The following is a 26,764-nucleotide window of genomic DNA, read 5'->3' as shown; positions in this document are numbered from 1 at the left end:
AATGCCTTTATTGTTCCATATTACAAAAATTCTGTTCAATAGGCAGTGGCATCCTTTCCAGTTTGTCTGATGCCAATAAATACTTAATAATCAATTGTGAAAACTTGAAAATTGTTTGGCAGTCCTTACTACTTTGCAGGCATTTGTGGTGCATAGCACTGGCATTACTGTACTGGTCAAGATATTGTCCACAATGCAGCTGTAGACACTGCTGAGGATTTTAGGCAACATACCAGACTACTTGGTATTACACGTCCTCACTGATGTAGATACCCAAGCAGCTTACCCTCTCCACTTCCAGCTCCCAGATGACCGGTGGCAGGTGGAATCTCCTCTTCTTCCACTATGATCTCTTTTGTCTTGGCTGTGTTGAGAGTGAGGTTGTTGTTCTCGCACATAGACATCAGACCTCCCTTCTGTAGGTTGCTTTGTATGTACTGTGTCCTATCAGGATGGTGTTGTCCACAAACTTTAAGAGGATGTTATCTTTGTGATAGGTAACACAGTTGTTGGTGAACGGAGTGTAGCGGATGGGACTGAAAATGCCTCTTTGTGGAGTGCCCATGTTTATAGTAATACCGGCTGAAGGTTTATTACCAACACTGACAGACTGAGGCTTCCCAGTCAAAGAGTCCAGGTGAGGTACAGGCCAAGTGTAGACAGTTTATGGGTGTGTTTGTGGGGAATGACCATGTTAATGGTGTTGGCATTGTTGTTAACAAAAGTGCTAATGTACCCAATCACATACTTAACGTAATCCTGTATGTTGATGCACGACCAGTCATTTACAGTCCTCATAGAAGTTATTTACAGCATCTTCAATCAAGTAATTAATCACAGACTATATTTATAAATTGGGAAAAGTAACTCTGTGGGTGAATCAAATTTACACTTTTAAATCCATGCAGACACAGAATCTCCTCCTTGGCTCTCTCTCACTCACAAAAACACTTGGCCAGGGAAACATCCAGGCTTCTGCACAGAAGAGATGACGAATTAGCAATCTTCAGAGAAACAATAGAGAAGCAGCCTTAAAGGACAGAGACAATCACTAACACTTATAGTGCAGCGTTCAGGTGAAAACTGCTTTGCTCCCAGCCGATGAAGAACAGGTACTTTGTCATCAACTTACATGGCCCTGTGTTAGTTTTCACCCAGGGCTATGTAGGGTTAGGATTTTTCCCCCTTAATAATAAGCACCATTTACAAAGTGAATTTCGTGTTTACTTGTGTTTTTTTCTCTCCAATATTAAAATTTGTTTGATGATCTGAATCATTTAAGTGTGACGACCATATAAAAAAATAGAAAATCCTGAAGGGGCCAAACACTTTTTTCAAACCAAGTGATTAAATAAATCACAGGGAGTCTGAAGGCTTATATACCTGCAAGTATCTTCGTTATTACAGATATTATGTGTTAGTGGATTCCTTTAGCTTACAGTGCAGTTTAAATGCTTCATTGTTGTGCGGGATCTTTCTCTACTGGTCGCAGAGAGTCCACGCAGAAGGGTAATTAATAAGCAAATTTTAAACAAGAATAACAGGATAACAGGTAATCATTAAGTGTTGTCAGTGGTAGGACATACAGTATACAGTCTGTAATAACCTGACATACGATATAAGAATAACCTGACATGAATTTATTTGAAATTATGACATTTACAATGTGATTTATTGGTAATATTTACAGTTTCCGGATATTCTGCATTCACCGTTGCGTTATCCTAATGCTGAATCTGCATTTTGTTGGCACTAAACCTCTTGACTGTTTTTTTTCTTCTTCAGTTTGTCTCGGCGGAGGAATCTCATTTCAACGGTACCGCAGCAGCAGGAGTCGCACTACCGCACCCAAAGGTGCGTAAAAAGACTTCCGCCGCCATGGTTAGGCCCCCAGCTACAGGTCTACGCAACTAAAATATCCCTCGGAGGAACAATTTGGATTAAAGATTTGCTAAAAACTAAGAAGAGATTGCTCGGTTGTTACACATAGCATATCGCAGCCGGAATTAACCGTGCAAGCACGGTGAGAGTCACGAGTAGGGTTACAGCGACACGGATAGAGCTGCGGCGACGGAATAAACAGCAGCAAAAGAAAAACGTCCAGCTCCTGCTGACATTTTATATCCCGACATAGAAGCTAAAATCGGTGAATCAGAGCGCAGAGATGCCGGGCATGATGGAAAAGGGCTCGGATTATTTAGGGAAGGGTCGCTCAAATGGCACCAAAAGTCCATCCACAGCCTCTAACGGACATTTTTCTGACGAAAGTGGCAGCGACGACGAACACGGTGATATAGCCTCGAACAGCTTCTTACCGCTCCCGATGTCCGTGTTTTGAATATGACTAGTTAAATTAAACTGTTTTCGTGGTTGTTGTTTGTGTTTTCCAGATGTAGGAATGCGTGTTGGAGCAGACTACCAGGCCACAATCCCCGATTTTGAGCCCGGTGAGTTTTTATTGTTTTCTACCTGAGTGGTGAGCCGTGGTAGCCTCGGTATGTGTACAGTATCAGACTGTACTGTACTACGCTCACTGCCAATACGTTAGTTTGCTAGTGGATTAAAACTGACTGCAGTAATAGTTAAGAGTCCGATTTTCAGTCGGCTTGCTGTGGTATCAGCTTGTTTTAAAAGGCCGCGGAGGCAAACATGAACCGAAGTGACACAAACTTCACTGACAGCTATGACTGTCGTGTTTCTTCCAATTTATTAACAACATAAAATGTCAGGTGGAAAAGTACGACTGGAGTTTGATCATGATTACAGTTCGTTTTGAGTCATATAATTAACCATGATCGTTTTATTAAAAGAGTGCTGTGCAATTCTCGACTCACACCTCATTTCGTCATTTATTTAGCATTTAGATAATTTAATTACATATTGTGAAGGTAAAATAGATTTTAAAACCTGCTAAACAATGTCCTACAGCTAAATAATTTAATTATTGTATTAGAAGAGCATTACGGCAAGGTATTTTGGATAAGGTATGGTATTTGCTATGCTAAGAAAAAAAACGGAGTGCTTACTGTGAAAGATTGAACCGGCCTGAAACCCCTTCAACTGCTCTGCTCCAGATTTCACTCTTTATTTGCTCATTGTACTTCCCCACAGTCTGGACTCTCTGGTAAGTTCAGCTATGGTTCCCCCCCTGCTCTGTACAGCCAGCGACCCGAACGATTTTCCATGTGGTCTGACACAGCTCAATATTGCATCCATGACCCATTAAGCCTGCAATAATGAACATCAACTACATAGCTGTTAGTGGGGTAGAGGCCTTTCTCTTTGAAGCCATGTTGTGTTACGATAATTATTTGGAACAATAAGTGCCGTATTTGCTTCATTCAGCTGAAATACAGCTTAATTTTAAATTAATTTTAGTATTGATGTTTTCTTTTTCCTCCTTGGACAACCGTACTGAGGAGAACCATACTGAGACTATCATGTCCAACTATTGGAATACTCTCCCTGTTCACTGAGGTTTGCTGAGTCTGTGGAAGTCAGCCAGAGATATATAGTCTGGAATTTCAGTAGAGTGTGTTGTGTTAGTTCTGCTTTAGTGCAGTATATGTTTTCTCATCGAGTCTAGTATCTTTTTTACTTTATATTTTTTGGTGTCTTTTAATTTCTTTTACATTTTTGTTTATTGTTTTACCTGCTATAAAACTTTCTGCTGTTTTTCATTATTTTCATGACAGCACTTGATGACTCCTTTTTATGGCAAGTGCTATATAAATAAATATTGCTTGCTACTGAAGTGGCTCAAACAGAAGGAGTAATAGGAATAGTTCTTCCCTGATGATATGCTGTAATAACATATGTACAAACTGTATCTGGTGTATATCACTGATAAAATAACTTATAAGTGTTAAATTAGCAGCAGCTGAATAAAATCTGTTATTTTTATCATTTTTCTATAATGTTTGTACAGGTGCCACCAAGTACACAGATAAAGACAGCGGAGGGATGCTGGTTTGGTCTCCTTATCACACCATCATTGACTCCAAACGTAATGTTAATATTGTGTTTGACTGAAAATATTTAGTCCACCTTCTGTGATTTCTTTTTTTCTTTCTTCTTTTTGACACAAAAGATCAGATCCATCTAACAGTCTGTGTGTGTCTCCCTCCACAGTTGATGAATACATTGCTATTGCCAAAGAAAAACATGGATACAACGTGGAACAGGTGAGCTATACAGCAGCTGACTTTTCTTTTAAATGTGCCGCAAAGTTTAACTAAATGTGGTCACAGTCTGTATAGGGGAAACGTATTATCTTGTTCATTCCCCAATTGACAAGCTGCAGTAACAGCTGGTTGTGAAAAGTCTTCAGTTGCTGTTTTCAAAAAACTATAAAACAATGAAAAAGAATGTGGTAGACATGCTAGAGATATGACATTTTTTCCTATGTCACACATTATTATTAATGATATGACAACTTTTCCATCTCAGCCCCATATTTTTTCACTCATGTTAAAAAAAACTGGATCAGAAAATTGGATAGAAAATCCCCCACTGTTCTCAATGTAAAAGATTGAGGCTGTATACAGAATGACTCCGGTATTTACTAAACCCAACATAAGAGACACTGAAGTGAAGCAATACTTTCCTTGGTCCCAACCTAACAGCTGTAGAGTGCCAGCAGTAGCGGCCTTTAAAACTGCACACACTGTGACATTTTTCAGTTTTGGGCTGCCTTCTTGAAGCAACCTTTGCTCACCTTGTGAAACTCACATGGAAAGTAACTAACACGCCATCTTTACATTTTTGTGACAGTCACAAAAGAAAATAAATTACCAGTTTTAACTTTGTACAGCTCTCAAGTGTAATGACATGCTGGCTTTACTGCTAGAACCAATATGAGGGGTTATTTTCACCCTGTCCCACAACAACAGCAGTGATGGAAGAGATGTAATTCTTTTCACAAGTTGAAAATTTACATTTGTTTTTTCTAATCATAGGTAAGGTTTTACAAAATATGAAGTTAAGATTAAGTTTTAGGGGCTTTGTGAGTTGTACAAATGGTTTAGATTATTTCAGTACAGGGAGTGCAGAATTATTAGGCAAGTTGTATTTTTGAGGAATAATTTTATTATTGAACAACAACCATGTTCTCAATGAACCCAAAAAACTCATTAATATCAAAGCTGAATGTTTTTGGAAGTAGTTTTTAGTTTGTTTTTAGTTTTAGCTATTTTAGGGGGATATCTGTGTGTGCAGGTGACTATTACTGTGCATAATTATTAGGCAACTTAACAAAAAACAAATATATACCCATTTCAATTATTTATTTTTACCAGTGACACCAATATAACATCTCCACATTCACAAATATACATTTCTGACATTCAAAAACAAAACAAAAACAAATCAGCGACCAATATAGCCACCTTTCTTTGCAAGGACACTCAAAAGCCTGCCATCCATGGATTCTGTCAGTGTTTTGATCTGTTCACCATCAACATTGCGTGCAGCAGCAACCACAGCCTCCCAGACACTGTTCAGAGAGGTGTACTGTTTTCCCTCCTTGTAAATCTCACATTTGATGATGGACCACAGGTTCTCAATGGGGTTCAGATCAGGTGAACAAGGTGGCCATGTCATTAGTTTTTCTTCTTTTATACCCTTTCTTGCCAGCCACGCTGTGGAGTACTTGGACGCGTGTGATGGAGCATTGTCCTGCATGAAAATCATGTTTTTCTTGAAGGATGCAGACTTCTTCCTGTACCACTGCTTGAAGAAGGTGTCTTCCAGAAACTGGCAGTAGGACTGGGAGTTGAGCTTGACTCCATCCTCAACCCGAAAAGGCCCCACAAGCTCATCTTTAATGATACCAGCCCAAACCAGTACTCCACCTCCACCTTGCTGGCGTCTGAGTCGGACTGGAGCTCTCTGCCCTTTACCAATCCAACCACGGGCCCATCCATCTGGCCCATCAAGACTCACTCTCATGTCATCAGTCCATAAAACCTTAGAAAAACCAGTCTTGACGTTTCAGCTTGTGTGTCTTGTTCAGTGGTGGTCGTCTTTCAGCCTTTCTTACCTTGGCCATGTCTCTGAGTATTGCACACCTTGTGCTTTTGGGCACTCCAGTGATGTTGCAGCTCTGAAATATGGCCAAACTGGTGGCAAGTGGCATCTTGGCAGCTGCACGCTTGACTTTTCTCAGTTCATGGGCAGTTATTTTGCGCCTTGGTTTTTCCACACGCTTCTTGTGACCCTGTTGACTATTTTAAATGAAACGCTTGATTGTTCGATGATCACGCTTCAGAAGCTTTGCAATTTTGAGACTGCTGCATCCCTCTGCAAGATATCTCACTATTTTTGACTTTTCTGAGCCTGTCAAGTCCTTCTTTTGACCCATTTTGCCAAAGGAAAGGACGTTGCCTAATAATTATGCACACCTGATATAGGTTGTTGATGTCATTAGACCACACCCCTTCTCATTACAGAGATGCACATCACCTAATATGCTTAATTGGTAGTAGGCTTTCGAGCCTATACAGCTTGGAGTAAGACAACATGCATGAAGAGGATGATGTGGACAAAATACTCATTTGCCTAATAATTCTGCACTCCGTGTATGTTAGAATTAATTAATACACAAAGGGTTCATCACACAGCACAATAGTTAACTCATAATATAAATAATTTAATTATTGTAGAAGGAGAACGTTGTGAATTTTGGATAAAGTAAAATTCGCCAACTTAGGATCGATCTGCAAGGGTCTCTGCCCCTTACACCCACCCAACCTACATAGTGTCTTAGTCAGGGATGAGTTGTTGCCCCAAGTGGAGGAGTTTAAATATCTCAGGGTCTGGGGAGAGTGAAACAGTAGATTGACCGACAGATTGGTTCAGCGTCATCTGTGATGCAACGCTGTACCAGACTGTTGTGGTGAAGAAGGAGCTGAGCGCGAAAGCAATGTTCCTACTTTGGCCTATGGCCATGCAACCCGATATCACAGCAAAATGTGTAATGGACATACTGGTCCAACATGTCCATTTCATGATTGAAATGTACATGCTTGCAGTAAGTTGCAGTAAACTGCAGTAACAGCAGGGGGAGACATTTTATTTCAATCCAACATGAAAATAATAATGAGAAAGTGTAGACATTATTAGACATGCAAATACATATTAGCCACCTAGCTTAATAGATTTTGGCAATTGAGGACCCCATACTCGCTTTTTTGCTCGCTACCAACTTCTTGGCTTTAAATATTTACCCCTGCTGGTAATGCAACTTCTGCATGCAGTAATGCAACTTCTGCATGGGTGTCCATTTCACGTTTTAGATAGGCAAGAACCGGCATGTCTATTACATGCTTTGCCGTGAAACTGGGTTGGGCCATGAGCTCTGGGTAGTCACCAAAAGAAAGAGATTGTGGAAATGAACACCTAAGGACCTCCTTTAAAGATAGTTGGAAGAAATATGGCCATACGGGAGGAGCTCAGACTAGGCCCACTACTCCTCCACATCAAAAGGAGCCAGTTGAGGTGATTTCGGCATATGGGAAGGATGGGTGCCTTCTGGGCATAGTGTTCTGTAAATGTCCTTCTGGGAACAGGCCCCAGGGTAGGCTCACGACACATGGAGAGCTGCAGGAGGTGACTGGTCAGATGGAGATGTTGGCGTCCTTGCTTGCTTTCTCACTCTTAACTTATATAGCGCCAAATCACAACAAAAGTCGCCTCAAAGCGCTTCATAGATACAGAGAAAAACCCAACAATCATATGACCCCCTATGAGCAAGCACTTTGGCGACAGTGGGAAGGAAAAACTCCCTTTTAACAGGAAGAAACCTCTGGCAGAACCAGGCTCAGGGAGGGGCGGGGCCATCTGCTGCGACTGGTTGGGGTGAGAGAAGGAAGACAGGATAAAAGACATGCTGGGGAAGAGAGACAGAAGTTAAAAACAGATATGTTTCAATGTAGAGAGGTCTATTAACACATAGTGAGTGAGAAAGGTGACTGGAAAGGAAAAACTCAATGCATCATGGGAATCCCCCGACAGCCTATGTCTATTGCAGCATAACTAAGGGAGGATTCAGGGTCACCTGGTCCAGCCCTAACTATATGCTTTAGCAAAAAGGAAAGTTTTAAGCCTAATCTTAAAAGTAGAGATAGTGTCTGTCTCCTGAATCCAAACTGGAAGCTGGTTCCACAGAAGAGGGGCCTGAAAACTGAAGGCTCTCCCTCCCATTCTACTTTTAAATACTCTAGGAACAACAAGTAGGCCTGCAGAGCGAGAGCGAAGTGCTCTAATAGGGTGATATGGTACTACAAGGTCATTAAGATAAGATGGGGCCTGATTATTTAAGACCTTGTATGTGAGGAGCAGGATTTTGAATTAAATTCTGGATTTAACAGGAAGCCAATGAAGGGAAGCCAAAACAGGAGAAATCTGCTCTCTCTTTCTAGTCCCTGTCAGGACTCTTGCTGCAGCATTTTGGATTAGCTGAAGGCTTTTCAGCGAGTTTTTTGGGCATCCTGATAATAATGAATTACAGTAGGCCAGCCTGGAAGTAATAAATGCATGAACTACTTTTTCAGCGTCACTCTGAGACAGGATATTTCTAATTTTAGAGATGTTGCGCAAATGGAAGAAAGCAGTCTTACATATTTGTTTAATATGTGCGTTGAAGGACATGTCCTGGTCAAAAATGACTCCAAGGTTCCTCACAGCGTTACTGGAGGCCAAGGTAATGCCATCCAGAGTAAGAATCTGGTTAGATACCATATTTCTAAGATTTTCAGGGCCGAGTACAATAACCTCAGTTCGATCTGAATTAAGAAGCAGAAAGTTAGCGGCCATCCAGGTCTTTATGTCTTTAAGACATTCCTGCAGTTTAACTAATTGGTGTGTGTTGGCTTCATAGATAGATAGAGCTGGGTGTCATCTGCATAGCAGTGTAAATGTATAGTATGTCTTCTAATGATATTGCCTAAGGGAAGCATGTATGATGTAAACAGAATTGGTCCTAGCACTGAACCCTGTGGAACTCCATAATTAACCTCAGTGTGTGAAGAGGACTCTCCATTTACATGCACAAATTGGAGTCTATTAGATAGATATGATACAAACCACTGCAGCACAGTACCTGTAATACCTACAGCATGCTCTAATCGCTCTAATAGGATATTATGGTCAACAGTATCGAACAGCAGTATCGAACAGCAGGACAAGCACAGAGATGAGTCCACTGTCAGAGGCCATAAGAAGATAATTTGTAACCTTCACTAAAGCTGTTTCTGTGCTGTGATGAGCTCTGAAACCTGACTGAAACTCTTCAAATAAACCATTCCTCTGCAGATGATCTGTTAGCTGTTTGACAACTACTCTTTCAAGGATTTTTGATATGAAAGGAAGGTTGGAGATTGGCCTATAATTAGCTAAGACTGCTGGGTCTAGAGATGGCTTTTTGAGTAAAAGTTTAACTACAGCTAGCTTGAAGGCCTGTGGTACATAGCTGATTATTAGAGATAGGTTGATCATATTTAAGATTGAAGAATTAATTAATGGCAGGACTTCTTTGAGCAGTTTTGTAGGAATGGGGTCTAAAAGACACGTTGATGGTTTGGAGGAAGTAATTATTGAAGTTAACTCAGAAAGATCAATTGGAGAAAAAGAGTAACTTAACATCAATGGTACTAAGAGTAGCTGTAGATAATATTACATCTGTGGGATGATTATTGGTAATTCTTTCTCTAATGATAAGAATTTTATTTGTGAAGAAGTTCATGAAGTCATTACTAGTTAACGTTAAAGGGATTGTTGGCTCAAAAGAGCTCTGACTTTTTGTCAGCCTGGCTACAGAGCTGAAGAGAAACCTGGGGTTGTTCTTATTTTCTTCAATCAGTGACGAATAGTAAGATGTTCTGGCTTCGCGGAGGGCTTTCTTATAAAGCAGCAAACTATTTCTCCAGGCTAAATGATGATCCTCTAAATTTGTGACACGCCATTTCCTCTCCAGCTTACGAGTCATCTGCTTTAGGGTACGTGTTTGAGAATTATACCACGGAGTCAGGTACTTCTGACTCCGTGGTTAACTCACTGAAGCCTTTCATTGAGCTACCAAATAAACAAATTGGCACTCTCTTTCTGGCCACACACAATGCAGACATAAGTGTACACATTAGTTTTTGAATGCTACTGAAAATTGTTTTCTTTACAAATAACTCCCTGAACTAACACAGTCAATCCCTTAACATGTTTGTACTCTCTGCTCATGTTGCCTTTATATTAAATAATTTTTTGATTTTTAAAGAACTTATTTTAACACTCAACAACAAGACTGTCCACAAATGCCTCCACGTCACCAAGTCTGCAGCCTCTCATCCATGATCCACACTGCTTCATCACACGTCTGTAGCTCTTCAACTCCAGAACTCTGCTCCTCAGGCCTGAGACACAGATCAGCCTGCTTTGGCTGATCGACGCTCGATAGTTTTCCACACCCAAGTCTCGTTTGCTGTTTTACATGAATTTCTATGGGGTCAAAATGACATTGTTGGCAATTATTTTCAATCCCACACGTCCCCAAATTCACCATATAATATTTAAATTCCTTCTAAAAAAGTCATGAAATATAAGATGATGATGTTTTACTTTAACATAGTTACATGATTGGTCATTTTTACTCCTTTGCATTTTGACAAACTATTAACAAGTGGTTGTTAATAGTTTGGCACTTGGGCATGTTTCATTTGGCAAGATGATTCTACAAGTGAGAGCAGACAGCCCAGAATCTTTTCCCATCATTAGCAAGTACTATTTGAGTGTAAATAGGCTACTGAAATAGTTTTTATGTCTTGAAAATATCCTATTAGTTAAGTAAACAGCAGAACTGTTGTTATGAACTTGGCTTTACTGTAGGTTGATTATGCCAAACCATTTCCTTGTTTATCTGTAAAATAAGGATTTTTTTACACAGTTGAAGAATGACAGCTGGTGTATGACTACCATTAGGTCATTATTTCAAACTCATGTAGAGAACAGTAACAAAGAGTGGGTAGCTACAGAGTTAAAGTGAGTAAAATGAGCACCTGCTAATTAACATGGGATTTGGCCAAATGGCTTCATCTTTTAGCCTAGGCGGTTGGTGCTTTAAGCCTGTGGTATCTGTGTTTTGGTAACCCTTTGTGTGTGTGTCTTCAGGCTCTTGGCATGCTCTTCTGGCACAAACACAATATTGAGAAATCTCTGGCCGACTTGCCAAATTTCACCCCGTTCCCAGATGAGTGGACAGTGGAGGACAAAGTGTTGTTTGAACAGGCCTTTAGTTTCCACGGAAAGAGCTTTCACCGCATCCAGCAGATGGTAACCACTTAACACAGCAACATCAGTGTTTCTGATCCAGTAATGTAATGTTTCTGATATTAACAATAAACCATAAAGATTTGGGGGAGGGTACTGTACAAACAGTTTTGAGGTACTGTTTCTATGAAAATATCACGTGTTTTGTTTATTTTATTTTATTTATTTATTTATTGCTTCAGTTACCGGACAAATCCATCTCCAGTCTGGTGAAGTACTACTATTCATGGAAAAAGACGCGTTCCAGAACAAGTCTGATGGACAGACAGGCTCGTAAATTGGCCAATAGGAGCAACCAGGATGAGAGGTACAGCACATAGATCAACACTACTCCTTGAATCTGACTATAGTCCTTTGTTTTGAAAAAAAAAGTTTTCTCTTTTTTTGCTGAAAAGAAGGCATTTTGTCTCGTCAAAGCGCAAAGCACTCTGACACCCATTTATCCACGGTTTGTGGACATACCTCAGTTAAAAAATCTAGGGCGACAAGAGAGCATTTGTTAAGCAAAATGCCCGTCTCACCTGTTAAGCAAAAAGCCCGTCTCACAGTCAGACCTACCTGTCCCTGTCTGGAAATTGAAACTTTCCTGGGACATTTTGGGAATTTTTATGCAGAAACCATTGCAGACTCATGCCCTTGAGATTTTTTTAAATATGAAAAATCATTAAAATTGTTACTTAATGTGTCTGTTTTTATTGACTGACCTCCATCATCATTTCAGTTACCTAAAAACGTAAGCTCACAAAGAGTTAGTTTTGGATTCTACTGCGTCGGTGTGAGGTTGCTGTTGTGTGACGACATCCAGTGATTGGATTTTGGCTTATTGTTGCTGCAGTGATGAGGAGATACAGGATGCCAATCCCATTGAAGCCCACGACAGTGACTATGACCCCAGCAAGGAAACTAAGAAAGAGGTAATTTGAACACACCTTATTCCATTTTTTTTGTTAAAACCTTTGAACTTTACCATATACTGCTCACAAAAATAAAGGAACACTGTTGAATCAGAGTATCTGAAATACCAAGAGTTGGGCATGACTGAGTTGGTAATGGATCAGTGATGGTCTGGAGAAGTATATCCATGGAGGGATACGCAGACTTCTACAAGCCAGGCAAGGGTACCAGTATATCATTTGGGCATCTTTGGACCCACTGTCAGGCGTAGGGTCGTGGGGGTCCTTCTGGTGCACGACAGTGCCCGGCCTCATGCTGCAAGAGTATGCAAGCAGTTCCAGCAGACAACCTGGACAGGTGGCAAGTCTGCCACAGGGCTAACACATAGAGACAGAAAACCATTCACGCCAACATTCACACATTCACACATATGTTAGGTTACATTTTTTTTCCCTTCTTGGCAGTTATGTGTTTTTAGTTCATCTGAAGACATACATATATATTTTATCCTGTACTGGTGTAAGACAAATGATTACACGAAAACAAGGAACATAAATAAAAAAAAATAGGAAATACTAACTTCAGAGCGGGTTTTGTATTCTTATTGTTTTTTGTCCCTCCGTTTCCCTTCTCTTCCCCTGGTCTGTTGATTTCTGCGGTGGCAGTGGTGATCTTTTTCCTGTTTTTCCAGTTGAGCAGTATTGTTATAGATAATTTCATTGTGTATTCTGATTCCAATTCTGATTTCGATTGTTTTCTTGGTGAGAATCAGGGCCACAAGAGGGGGTGTTCTGATCTGTTTGGAGTTTATACTTCTTCTAGATCACCAAACAGAGAACGGGGCATTGTGGGATGTTGTGGTCAAGGATGTGGGATAATTTGGTAGTTGTTTCTTTCCAGAAGTTTTGTATTGGTGGACAGAGCCAGAATGTGTGAAGGTGGTCATTAGTGGTGTTGATTGTGCAGTTTATGCAAACTCTGATTCAGTCAGTCCCATGACATGTATCTTTTGCTGTGTGAGGTGTGTTGTATTACTTGTATGTTGGTGTTGTTAGACATGATAAAAATATTATTGCGGACTCTATTGTCATTTGTAAAATAACAAATGACCAAGTTCACAGGTTAGAGTTAAATGTCAACCATATATCTGTTATCCATCCTTCCATTTTCTTCCACTTATCCGGGGCTGGGTTGCGGGGGCAGCAGCCCAAGCAGAAAAGCCCAGACCTCCCTCTCCCCAGCCACCTCCTCCAGCTTGTCCGGGTGAACACCAAGGCGTTCCCAGGCCAGCCGAGAGCTATAATCTCTCCAGCGTGTCCTGGGTCTACCCCCTCCTCCCGGTGGGACATGCCCGGAAAACCTCGCCCAGGAGGTGCCCAGGGGGAATCCTTGTCAGATGCCCGAACCACCTGAACTGGCTCCTTTCGATGTGGAGGAGCAGCAGCTCTACTCTGAGCCCCTCCCGAATGGCTGAACTCCTCACCCTATCTCTTAGGGAGAGGCCAGGCACCCTTCGGAGGAAGCCCATTTCTGCACCTCCTGGCCGCCACCCGACTCACATTGCATCCGACCCCTATGGTGCCTCCTGTGGGTGGTGGGCCTGCAGGAAGATGGGCCCATGTCCCTTTTTCGGGCTGTGCCCGGCCACCAGACGCTCGCCCTCGAGCACCCTCCCCGGGCCTGGCTCCAGGGCGGGGCCCGAGTAACCCTATCCCGGGGAGGGTGAACTGTTCCCTCGATGGTCTTTTCATAGAGGTCTTCTGAATCGCTCTTTGTCTGGTCCCTCACCCAGGACCAATTTGCCATGGGAGACCCTACCAGGGGACAAAAGCCCCCAGACAACATAGCCCCTGGTATTCCTGGGACACACAAACCCCTTAACCACGAAAATTTTTAAAAGTTTTTAATATGTTTTAATGCTTTGTATCTTGTTTTATTTAATCAGAAAAAACCCTTAAAAAAAGGCAGCGATCACTGTTGGCCTTCTCGGTTTTTATTACCACTGTTCATTTTAAACCTCAGTTTTTAAAACCTTTCGATGTAACTACACCCCAGCCCATGCAGCAGTACAATAATAACTAACCTCGTAATGTGGATGGATTATCGCAGTTGTTCTCCTAACTGAAGTTTGGTCCGTTTACACTATCACGACATGCGATTGCATTTGTCCCTAACCATCGGGAACCCTCGCGTTAACTTTTATCGAATGGAAAAAAGTTAGTGTTCGTTCTCCAGCTTCACTGTGTTAATGTGTTTGTATTAAGCTAACCATAGCTGTGTAGCTAGCCACCATGTAGCACATCATTACATACCAGCTAGCCCAACTTCAGTAACCCTACAAACGTCACTGCTTTTTTAGTTTTCTGTCTTCATTTATGTCGGAAGTGATAGCAGAGCTGTATATTTGAGGGATTTCTGAAAAATTAAATCAGAACATGGTATATTATTTCATCTTAAAAATTTTGCGGCAGACTTCCCGCATACCACCAGAGGGAGCTCACATACCACCAGTGGTATGCTGGATATTAGTTTATTTAGTTTTGTGTTTTTAATGACTTTGCAGTTTTGTTGTTGCTGTCTAGTAGTGATGGTTGTAAGAAATTATCACAAATGTAATTTATTTGCAGTGAAGTCAGGGTTATCCCATATGGGTGTTTGAGTTGTAGGTGAGAATATAGTGTTTTTTATTTTATTAATCTTCCACCAAGCTATTGCACTTGTGATGTCTGATTATATTGCTTATAAATGGTAAATCTTTGATTGATATGTCTTTAATAAAACTTAATGTGTCAGGGCGATCGTGGCTCAAGAGTTGGCAGTTCGTCTTGTAATTGGAAAGTTGCCGGTTCGAGCCCCGGCTCCAACAGTCTCGGTCGTTGTGTCCTTGGGCAAGACACTTCACCCATTGCCCACTGGTGGTGCTCAAAGGGCCTGGTGGCGCCAGTGTCCGGCAGCCTCACCTCTGTCAGTGCACCCCAGGGCAGCTGTGGCTACAATGGAGCCACAGCTGCCCTGTAAAGCGCTATACAATTACAGGCCATTGACCATTTTACAATCAGATTGTTCGATGTCCATCCATGAATGAAAGTGATGGGTTGAATGTATCCATTTGATGAGGTATTGTAGTTGGTTGGCTAAGAAGTACTGGCAGAAATTTAGTGCTTTTAGGCCTCCTTGAAGTTTTGACTGTTGTAATGTTGTTAGTTTTATTCTGGGCTTTTTGTTTTCCAGTAAAATGATGGTGTTATTATGTCATTATGTAATTTAAAAATTAATGTCATTTTGTATTCAGTTATGCTTGAAATTAGTGATGGAAGTCAAATATGTCATAGCTTCTTTTTGTAATTGTTTTATAACCTTGAATGCAGTAGGAAAAATGCAGAGTTAAGACACTTCTATAATGACTCGGACAGTTGAGAGTAGTCTCAAAGTGTATTTTTAAAGTTGAGGACTTTGATATTTTTCCCTTAAAGAAACAGTAAAAAGCAATAAATGTCCATGCTTGCCAACAGATGTACAGACAGACAAATTAAGGCCATTACTGATGTACCTCCTGAAAGGAACATATTTAATAAATAATGAAACGTTTTTGTAAAAAACCAAATTGATGAAAATGTAATGGTTTAATTCTAAGGTTGTGTGTAGCAGGCTATAATGAAAAAAAAAAACAGGTAAATACAACCTTGGATGAGCAACAAAACATGACATATTATGCCATGTTATTATTTATTTAAAAACAATTAAGCCAAAATGAAGGAACGAACTGGGTAAGGTTAAGTGCAGCCTTATTGCTTACATAGAAATTAAAAGCGTAAGCTGCAGCGAGGTACCTAACAAATTCACATTCAGTTGATTAACTGATCATCAGCAAGTGTGAGCACTTCTATAAAAGCAGAAGTTTCGGCTCCTGAGCTTTCAGAATTAGAATCAACTTTATTTGGCCAAGTTTGTGCACACAAGCAAGAAAGTTTGCTCCCATTAACTTTACCTATGTAAACTATTTTTAAATAGGCATATACAGACAAGAAAAATATAAATAGGAAGAGAAGATAAAAAGAAAACCTCAATGTACTGAAGCAATTTTGTAAAGAAGAGTGGGTGAAAACTCCTCCATAACCAAATGAAAGATATATTCATTATATTTCAAATTACTGCTGCTAAAGGTAGGCTGACAGATTATTGAGTGATGCCGTATATTTCGCATTTTTATTCACTGCTTCAGCATTTTAGTTAGTTGTCAATGCTATTTTTAAGGCCTCATATAACTAGACTTTTATCAATGTTTAAAATCATTCTCTTACCTTCAGAACCAGGCAGAGCCCCCAGTGCCAGGATCTAAGGTAGCTTTGGGTCGTAGGGAGCATCAGACCCTGCAGCACCGGCATCACCAACGCTCCCGCTGTCGTCCCCCCAAAGGCATGTACCTGACCCAGGAGGATGTTGTGGCCGTCTCCTGCAGTTCCTCCGCTGCAAACACCCTTCTGCGTCAGCTGGATATGGAGCTGGTGTCTCTCAAGAGACAGGTAGCCCTCATCCACTTGACTACTGAACTACTAAACCTAAAAAAAATTTGTCTCCTCACATCAGACACTGGTCGCAAGTTTTCTTTGTGTCAAAATAACCCATTAATATTTGTCTGTGCAACCGTGGGAATATGTTGAACTACTAACAGACAATCATAAAATGGGTTTCCAGTTGTAGCCCCTTGGTAAGTAACAGAATGCTTAGCAGCATTATTCTTTGTTTTTAAAATACATAAGAGAACACTGTTGAGGTTATAGTCAAAATAACTTTTGCTGGATGTACCGCATACATGTGTGTGTTAGTTTACATTTTGAAATGGGAGGGCTTAAATTTGATCCAAGTGCTATTTATCACCCTTCCTGTAAATATTTAGAGAGGTCTTCACGGTTGTATTGATGTACGGAAACTTGAAATGCTTAAAAAAATGGCACTACAGCATGTAAAAATGATGATACACAGCAATCACAATGTACTGACATCAGTGAACTGGAGTGAAACTAGAAAGACATATAAAGAGATTGTCAGACTTAATAGACTGTTACATAACCCACAGGTAAGTGTAGTTAAGCACTAACAAAGCAGAGTACAAAATAAGCATCCTGTAGAAGTAATACAATTGTATCATTAGGTTATAGACTACAAGATATGAAACTACTACACTTGTAAAGAGTGAGGAAAAAAACGTTGTAAAAGTGCAGTCATGCTTTCTCAAAGTTCTCTGCACTTCCTGTTTCCTCTTTCCAAATATTAAAATAAAAACTCTACACATTTCTGACAGCAAACAACCGAAATACAATTTCCATGGCTATTTATTTGTTTTTATTACTTTATTTGCAGAAAATATTCATTTCAGTTTTGTGGTCATTTCTGTCACACTGGCCTAAAAAGTCTATATAATCCGACTTTTAATAATTCTTCCAATTTGTCCACCCGTCAGTTATAACACCTGCAAATTTGTCCCATTTCAGCCCAAACCTATCCAAGCATTTAGCTCCATGAACAAATTAGTCCTTTTGAATGATTTCTTTCATTGAATGCGTTCTGCCAGCTCGTCCATAATCTCGAACTCTTTTGTTATCCCACACACAAAGATGAATAACTGCATTTTGTCATCAACATCACAACACTTGTCCGTTGCCAAGAAGAAAAGGCCAAAATTGTCCAGTTTGTTTTTGAACTGATGCTCCTGATTTCCTGCAACGTCTTCAAATGCGTCTTTTTTCAGGTCATATTGGCACAGCAATGTCCAGGAAATACTTTTTGATAAACTCACCATGAGAGAACTGTTTACTAACTGTTTTATTCAACTTTATGGCAAAAAAAACAAAAACTTTATGGCAAAGCTCACCATGTCTGCTACATCCCTTAATGTCTAAAGCTTGGTAAAAAGTCCCTGTTGCTTTTGCAGTTTTGCTAGCAAATCTTCACATCCATTCCCACGCTGTATCAGTCAAGTTCTTGTATTTCTCTGTATAATGGTGATTCAAATGATAATTCTCAAACACAGCAAACTGCTCTCCACAAACAAAGAACACAGCTTTACCTCTTACTTCAGTTACTAAATACTCTTAGACCATACAACTCTACATTCTGCATCAAATTTTGTTTTTTTTTCTATCGAGGTTAGCATACATCCCTCGTAAATGTCTGTTACAATATATTCGTAGAGAAGCTGCATTTGTTTGGACACACTGAAGTATGTCAACTAAAAAAAAACCTAGTGACCTTCAGAATGACAGCAATAAAGTTTGATAAATATTTCCTCAACGTTCTTCTGTTTTTTGCATTCTCTTTATTATAGACTTTTTTCAAAGACAGAGTTTATCAAAGAGTATTTGGCAGCTGAAATGGGACAAATAAATGCTAAATACTTATTTACATTTGAATCCTACTTTCCTACTGACTTCATACAGCCTGGACAAGGAGCAGACAATGCCCAGGTCTGATATAGGTGATGGTGTTTCTTCAGTATGATGTGTAGGAGGCAGGACAAAGGTCCCGCATCTCTGTGGAAATTTATTGAACAGTTACCACAGCTGTTCTGATATGGGTGAAATTGGACATCACAGATTTTTTGCACCATGAATCTGAGATGGTAAAAAATGTCCAATCCAAACGACTGGGAAATGGCCAATCCCAGTGAGACATCTGAAAACAGCTTCAGGTTTTAAAGGGTTTTCTGGGAGTTTTGTTAATTCTCACCTTTGACTTTCTCGTCTATTCTTCAGGTCCAGAATGCCAAACAGATGAACAGTGGACTGAAACACATGTTGGAGTCTGGGATCGAAGACTTCAGACTACCTGAGGTACAAATACACTGAAGATGACTGATATTATGATGATTAAATTGCATGAAACTCGTCAGTTGAAGCCATTTATGGTAATGAGTTTTCTGCTATGATAAAGTTATGTTCTGATAAAGTATATATGTAAATGAGGATCCCTGTTGTGGAAAGTAGAAATGTTTTTATATCTTTTAGTTTGTCGTGTGTTTTAACTTTACTATTCAATATTGTAGTGTAACCAGAAGGTGAATGCCCGCTGGACAACAGATGAGCAACTCCTGGCTGTTCAAGGTAACCTCCATGTAGAAAAAGCAGCTGCTTACAGGTTTTAAAAGTAAAATCCACCAAATGGCATACATGAAAAAGAACTTCTTGGCTTTTATATGGGCTGGTTCTCACTCTTACAGCCATTTTTGACCACAGCAGCCAGTTGTTTTCAAAGAATAAACTTTAAAAATCCACTGTGAACAACTTTTCAGCACCAAAAAGTAGATTACATTTTAAATTCACTCTTATTTACGGTATATATTTTATATATATATATAATATATATATATATATATATATATATATATATATATATATATATATTTTTTTTTTTTTTTTTTTTTTATATATATATTTTATACCAAATTACAACAATAGTCAACTCAAGATGGTTTATATTGTAGGGTTAACCTTACATTACTTTTAGGGTAAACAATGAGACAACCCCATTAATCAGACAACCTCGTGTTAAGCGAGCACTTGGCGGCAGTGGAAAGGAAAAACTCTCTTTTAACAAGGAACACACCTCCAGCAGAACCGGGCTCAGGGAGGGGTAGCCATCTGCCATGGCAGGTTGAGGTTGAGGGGAGGGAGTTTTGTCAAAAAGAAAAATTTGAAGCCTAATTGTAAAGTAGCAAGGGTGTCTGTCTCCTGAATACAAACTAGGTGCTGGTTCCACAGAAGATTGGCTGAAAGCTGACCGCTCTGTCTCCCATTCTACTTTTTAAATATCCTAGGAACCACCAGTAAGCCTGCTGTGAAACAATGAAGTGCTCTGTTGGGGTGCACCTTCCCCTCCAAATTAGACAAGCGTCATCAGTGCAGGTCTTTAAGTCCAGATTGAAAACCTATTTTTATTCCCTGGCTTTTAACTCTGTAGGAAACTGACACCTTCTTATTTATTTTATTGTATGTAATGATTTTATGGTATTTTTAATTTGGTAGTTGTTTTGATCTGTGTTGTTCAGCACTTTGGTCTGCCTGGTGTGTTCTTAAAGTGCTATACAAATAAACGATGATGATGATGATGATGATGATGATGATGATGATGATGATGATAACAGATTATCACAGTTAGAGCCTAACTGGTGAAAATAGAGGAGCATTTAAAAAAGGAGCCAGAGGTGAACACCAGAGCTAAAAGTGACTACATTTTTACTTTATGTACAAAAACATACCTCTAAACTGTAATGACTGCTAAATGGTGCTCTCATCCATTTATGATTTTTTCATTGCATATATTTGTGTAACTTTAAAAATCCATCTGTGTTGTTGTACAGGTGTCAGGAAGTATGGAAAAGACTTCCAAGCCATCGCAGACGTAATCGGTAATAAAACGGTAGGGCAGGTGAAGAACTTTTTTGTGAACTACAGGCGGCGATTCAACCTGGAAGAGGTCCTGCAGGAGTGGGAAGCGGAGCAGGGAACCAAAGCTCCCAATGGAGACAGTGCCACTTTGGGAGAGGAGGGAAAGAACAGCTCAAACACTCCATCAGGAAAGAGCACAGATGAAGAGGATGATGAGGTGAGGCTTCGTGAATTTAGTCTTGATTATTATTGAAATCATACTGGGTGGTGTTAGTAGATGTTTGAAGACACAGTTATCCAGTTTGAAGTCCAGTTATCTTGAATTTAACCATTCCTAGAAGTTAGTGGTTTTTCATTCTCTAATGTTATGTAAATTATCTTGGAACTAACTTCCAGAGCAGGATTATCTGCTTGACTTGTGTAAGTAACTCATTTTTGTTCTATGCAGGGTCAAGTCACTTCATTAGGTGCATCCCCTGCTGCCTCTTCATCATCTTCAGCTCAGACTCCAATGATATCTAGTACCTCCTCCTCTTCCCTTCACCAACCCCCTCCCCTTCTGCGCCCCTCTCTCCCTGCCACACCTTCTCTGCACCGTCAGCCTCCACCACTCCAACAGCAAGCCCGCTTCTTGCAGCCCCGATCCACGCTGCAGCAGCCCCCGCCTCTCATCCGTCCCTCCCCAATGCCACCCCGCCTTAACCCCCGACCTTCTGGTCCCTTGACCCTCAGTGGAAACCCTGCAGGGTCAGGTCTAAGCTCTGCCCAGCAGTGCTCCAGCCTGACTGTCCACCAGTCGGACACAACCTCATCTTCCTCTATCCACTAACAAATACACACTATTTTTGTTTAAGAAATGTCTAAGTCTTAACCTAAAGCTGTCTGAAAGACTGCTGCATTCAGGTCCTGTGGGAATATCTGCATATCCCTCAAAATGTTAACAGTGACTTTCATTGCTACTGCTAATAACCAGTTCTTTTATGACATAGTGATAGACAGTCAGGTGAAAAAGAAAGTACAATCTCCTTCAATTCTTAGGTTTTAAGTATTGGGAGAAGGGCTGTCATGATACTTAAATTTAATAACAACCCCAGTCACGATATAATAAAAAAAATCATCTAGACCTTCATGTGGCTCTAAAATGATTTCAATAAAACATTAGATGAACAACAACATTTTACAGTTACACATGACATACACTACCTTCAAAGGTTTGGACACACCTTCTCATTTAATTGTTTTTTCTTTATTTTCATGACTACTTACATTGTAGGTTCTCAATGAAGGCATCAAAACTTTGAAGGAACACATATAGAATATATATGTAGTAAGCAACAAAGTGTGAAATAACTCAAAACATGTTTTAGAATTTAGATTCTTCAAAATAGCCACCCTTGGCACTCTTAGCATTCTCTCGATTAGTTTCATGAGGTTGTCACCTGAAATGGTTTTCCAACACTCTGAAGGAGCTTGCAGAGATACTGAACACTTGGTGGCCCTTTTGCCTTTACTCAGCGGTCCATCTTATCCCAAGCCATGTCGACTGGGTTTAGGTGAGGTGACTGTGGAGGCCAACGCTCCACCACTCTCCTTCTTGGTCAAATAGCCCTCACACATCCTGAAGATGTGTTTGGAAGGGATGGCATGTTGCTGTAGGATGGTGTGGAGCCATGCTGGTTCAGTGTGCCTGCAATTTTGCAAAAATCCCTAACAGTGTCACCAACAAAGCACCCGCAAACAATCACACCTCAACCTCCATGCTTCTCCATCAGTTCTTAAAGTCATGATAGACTGTCATGTCTCTTTACTTAGCTGCTTGGTTCTTTGCCATAATGTGAATTCTACCAGTTGTCAAATAGGACTATCAGCTATGTACCAACCTGACTTCTGCACAACACAACTGATGGTCCCAACTCCATTAAGAAGGCAAGAAATTCCACAAATGAATCCTGACAAGGCCCACCTGTGAAGTGAAACCATTTCAGGTGAATACATCTTGAAGCTCATTGAGAAAAGGCCAAAGGTTTGCAGTGCTGTCAACAAAGTAAAGGGTGGAAGCTAAAATATAAGACATATTAGGAGTTATTCTCATTTTTTTCTTTGGTGCATAATTCCATAGATTTTGCTTCATATATTTGATGTCTTCAGTATGTATCTAAAATGTAGAAAGTAGTAAAATAAAGAAAAACCATAAAATGTGAAAGTGTGTCCAAACTTCTGAGTGGCGTTGTATAGGCAGGGGTGCACATAAGTGGTCCGCAGGTGCGTATGCGCTGTCAAAATAAAAAACACGCACCAGATAAGAAGTTGCAACGCACGTTTGCGTACATAAGATTTTCTGGAGGAGAACAGACAATTGTTTAGAACTCTTAAAGAAGTCGAAGAAGCTCCTTTAAGCAATTACTTTGGTGTTCCTCCACCTCCAAAGAAATGTCAGAAGGAGTCCGAACCGTAAAAGAAGCGCGTATTCTCGGAAAAGTGGTTGCAGGAGGTGAGCTGGCTTCACACAAATGATGAACGCACAGAGATGTGGTGCAGAATATGCCGTGAAAATCCCACTCGGACAACTTCTTATCTGGTGCACGTTTTTTATTTTGACAGCGCATATGCACCTGCGGACCACTGATGTGCACCCCTGTGTATAGGAATGGGCTTCATAGCTGGTATGAGGTGTTAGTATATGAGGCGTTTGTCATGTGTTGTTGTTCATCTACTTATCTATTTATCACATTTTTAGACCAACCTTTTAGATCTCCTAATGACAGGATTATTTCCCAATACATAAAACCATAGAACTGAAAGGAGGTGTAATTTCTTTTTTATATGTATGGACAGGCAACACATTTGTACAAAATATGAACTTAAGTTTTTAGTCTTTAATATTGTGTGCTGGGTTCATATTTGTCTTTCAACCAGTACATGTAGTTTCATGTCTACTACACATACTGGTTGAAGGGTAGGTTTTAAAGTTTTTGTTTTGAAACAAACAAACACTTTTGGAGTCTTTGGCTTGAAAGTCAAATGCATGTAACAAAGTGTGTTGATTATTAAATGAGAGCTTTGTCATCATCACCTATTTCCCTAATAGAAAATGTGGTATGCCAAAGGATTCAACCCTCTATCCTTTTGTTGTCAGCCCTTTATTTTCCTTGGACACAACTTAAATTAGCAGCAAAAATTCAGCATGGCAGAAGTTAGTCATCTATAGAAATCGACTTGTTGATATAAGACAATTAAGAGTCATGTTAGCAGCTCAGTGAGGCTGTATTTGGGCGAAGCTTTGAGCTACACAACACATTTCCAAAATTATTCCGTCACCCATCCAACGCATTGAGTTAAGGGGTTCCACGGGTGTATAAAAGCAAATACCTAGGCATGCAGACTGCTTCTGCAAACAATTGTGAAAGAAGTGGTCACTCTCAGGAGCTCTGCAATGACAGCATGCTAAGATGTTCACATTGACAATATTTAATTGGTTTACCTTGTAGCTACCATCTATCTTAATTTAGTGTGTTATTGGGCTATATTTTTCATTTGTTTTGCAGGGATTTTGACTTTATAGTGGCTCAAGCTTAGTTGCTCCTTGAGATAATAGCTGGCCCTTCATAAATGGTAAATTGAGTGGTTCTTATCGAGTGCTTTTCTACTCTGAGCGCTTTACACAACTTCCTTGATTCACCCAAGCACTTTTTTTTTCTATTCTCTTTCTATGTAAGTTCTTCTATCTAACATTCACACATCGATGGATGCACTGGAGAGCAACTTGGGTTTAGTATCTCGCCCAAGGATATTTGACATACGAGACCGGAACCACCAACATTCCAATTAGTAGGTGACCAGCTCTACCGCCTCAGCTACAGCCACCCCAATTGTCTTAGCCTATTAGTAAATTAGGCCAGCATCTTGAGTAAATGACTTTATTTTAAATTGTTGTGTACTGCAAAAGTCCAAAGTAGAACTGACTGTTGGCCTGCAAATAAATAAATGCTTAAGTTAGTGTAAGTACACTAGTCCGGCATTATTAGTAAAACCATTAACAGATTAAATAAATAATCATCCTCTTATTACACTGCATTACTCTTTTGGTAAAACTGTGGGCTGTGCGTTTTTCTTTGACAGGTACTGCCCATGTACTTGTATCTATGTCAGACTAAGCCCATCATCCTATGGCAACGGTATTTCTTGGTGCAGCTTCCTCCAGCAGAACTCATACTCAGAAAAACATCTGCTTAGGATTGGCTTAAGAAACAAGCATCCTTCAACTTCTCTGAATCCTTTGGCTCTTGTGAGTTCTAGGGTGGGCCTCTTACATTGGAACACTGTCTACGTTGCCATATACAAATATATCCACCAGTGTTTACAGTCTTTGTACCAGTACTAAAACAGTCCTTGTGTTCCCTTTGAAGTTCAAGTTTCACTGTTAGGTTATTTTCAGATTTCTGATTACTGTATGTCATTTCCCACTCATTATACCTCAGGACATTTTTTTTAATCAATTAATTAATTAATTAATTAACTTATTTGTTTGTTTTCGTTTTTTGGATGGGGTGGGGGGCAACAAGACGCTGTTCCTATTGTAGCTCTAATAAAACTGTGGCCTCTGGGGGTTCCAGCAGGGCTATAAACTAATAGTTTTGTGTTAAACTCTGGTGACTTACGTTCTTTTCCTCAATGTCACCGGCAAATACCACTTACAAATCTGTACTTTTAGCAGAGTTACTGCAGCTTTTAGCAAATAAATGGGAGAAAACAGAGAACTATTAATTAAGAACAATTTTTCAGCAGAGGATTTATCCAGTTTAGGGGTAGCAGGTGGGAAAATATCCACGATGAAATATGTTGCTCAGCACAACAGTACCACTTTGAGTTTGCACATAGGAAATGGTTGAGTATAGTTTCTGACATGTCATTTAGCATAACGATGTACTCATGATATCAGTGGTACATAATCTTTCTGACAGGCCTTGTTATTCTGCACAAGACAACAATGTGTAAAGTTCAGTATATTCTTGAATAATTTGTAACCTAGTGTGCATCCAGTGGACTGTTAGTAACTTGTTCAATAATACTGATAAATCCTGCTGTACACTTACACTTGGTCATGTAGTTAATTTAATGCTTTTTGAAAACACTAAACAAAATTTTCACATCAACATCTTTTACATTTGTAGAAACATCTCCATCAGTCAAAGTAAAAGTTTTCCTTTAATTGTTCTATTGTTGTTGTTTTTTTCCCCATTATGTTTAGATTTTATTGGGTAAGTAAAAGTAAGCCATTTGAGTGTCTGCTATTTATTCCCTTTCTTCCTGGTGCTACCACTTTGGACTTGGTGTTTAAAAAAAAAACAACTCATTGTGCAAGTGCTCTTAATGCTTTTTGGAATCACAGCATTCAATGTAACCAGAATCATAGAGTCCTTTGAGTTTCAGTATGGTAAAAAATATTGATGTTAACATGAAGCTCCTGACATGTCCTTCTGAGGCCATTTGCCAATGTCATTAAAAAAATATATTTGTACCATGACTGGTTTTATTCATCTTCTTCTTCTTGTTAGTATTAATAATAATAAGACTAGTAAAATAATAACGCTTTATTTATTTAGCACTTTTCAAAGTCCATGTTGCAAAGACATTTACAGAGACAACAGATTAAAGCAAAAGTAATAAACGCAAGAAATAAAAAGACAATTCAAAACTAATTAAAAAGTCAGAGAGGGCCTTATCTTAAACTTCTTGACTTAAAGGTGTGTTTTAAGTCGGGGTTCCGCCGACCTGATTTCCTTCAGAGTCTGCAAGATCTCTACTAGTACTGGGTAACAACAGGTTCCGGATGTCGCTATGAGCAGGTACTTAAAAATAACCAATAAAATATTAAAGTAAATTATAAAATACACTGGGAGTCAGCGTAAAGGTGCCAACATGAGAGCATTGTGATCCGATCTCTTTGCTCTAATGAAAAAATCAAGCCGCTGAGGTGAAATTTAGCCGGAGGAAATTATTTGATATTCAATTCTGAATTTCACAAAGACAGCCAACATACCAGGTTCAAATGGTGTAAGTGGCAGGTATAGTTCTGTGTCACCAGCGTAAAAATGTACAAAAATCTCACTAAACAGTTAAAAAAAAAAGTAGCCTACGGTAACAGCAGACAGATTCAAGAGAAGAGCCCT

At 39.7% G+C, this 26,764-nt stretch overlaps 1 protein-coding gene across 2 annotated transcripts; it reads left to right on the top strand.

Moving 5' to 3' along the window:
* The first annotated feature begins 588 nt into the window (after positions 1–588).
* On the top strand, positions 589–26,118 carry rcor3 (REST corepressor 3). Of its 2 annotated transcripts, XM_085458220.1 has the most exons (13): positions 589–637; positions 1,786–1,854; positions 2,391–2,447; positions 3,929–4,006; positions 4,132–4,184; positions 11,158–11,319; positions 11,499–11,623; positions 12,152–12,230; positions 16,518–16,733; positions 18,963–19,040; positions 19,253–19,310; positions 20,567–20,811; positions 21,043–26,118. In XM_085458220.1, exons 3-13 carry the CDS (start codon positions 2,399–2,401, stop codon positions 21,421–21,423), a joined length of 1,524 nt encoding a protein of 507 aa, XP_085314346.1. In that variant the 5' UTR covers positions 589–637; positions 1,786–1,854; positions 2,391–2,398; the 3' UTR covers positions 21,424–26,118. The 2 variants fall into 2 exon arrangements, with proteins under 2 accessions (XP_085314346.1, XP_085314345.1); XM_085458219.1 differs by lacking the exons at positions 589–637; positions 1,786–1,854 and adding an exon at positions 1,875–2,288.
* The last annotated feature ends 646 nt before the right edge of the window (positions 26,119–26,764 follow it).

The sequence above is a fragment of the Copadichromis virginalis genome, linkage group LG6, assembly GCF_057382275.1.
Source record: "Copadichromis virginalis isolate Kocher_CV1m ecotype Utaka linkage group LG6, C_Virginalis_male_GT1.1, whole genome shotgun sequence".
NCBI classification, from domain to species: domain Eukaryota; kingdom Metazoa; phylum Chordata; class Actinopteri; order Cichliformes; family Cichlidae; genus Copadichromis; species Copadichromis virginalis.
The sequence above is the reverse complement of the archived record's forward strand: the minus strand, read 5'-3'. Positions and strand labels throughout refer to the sequence as shown.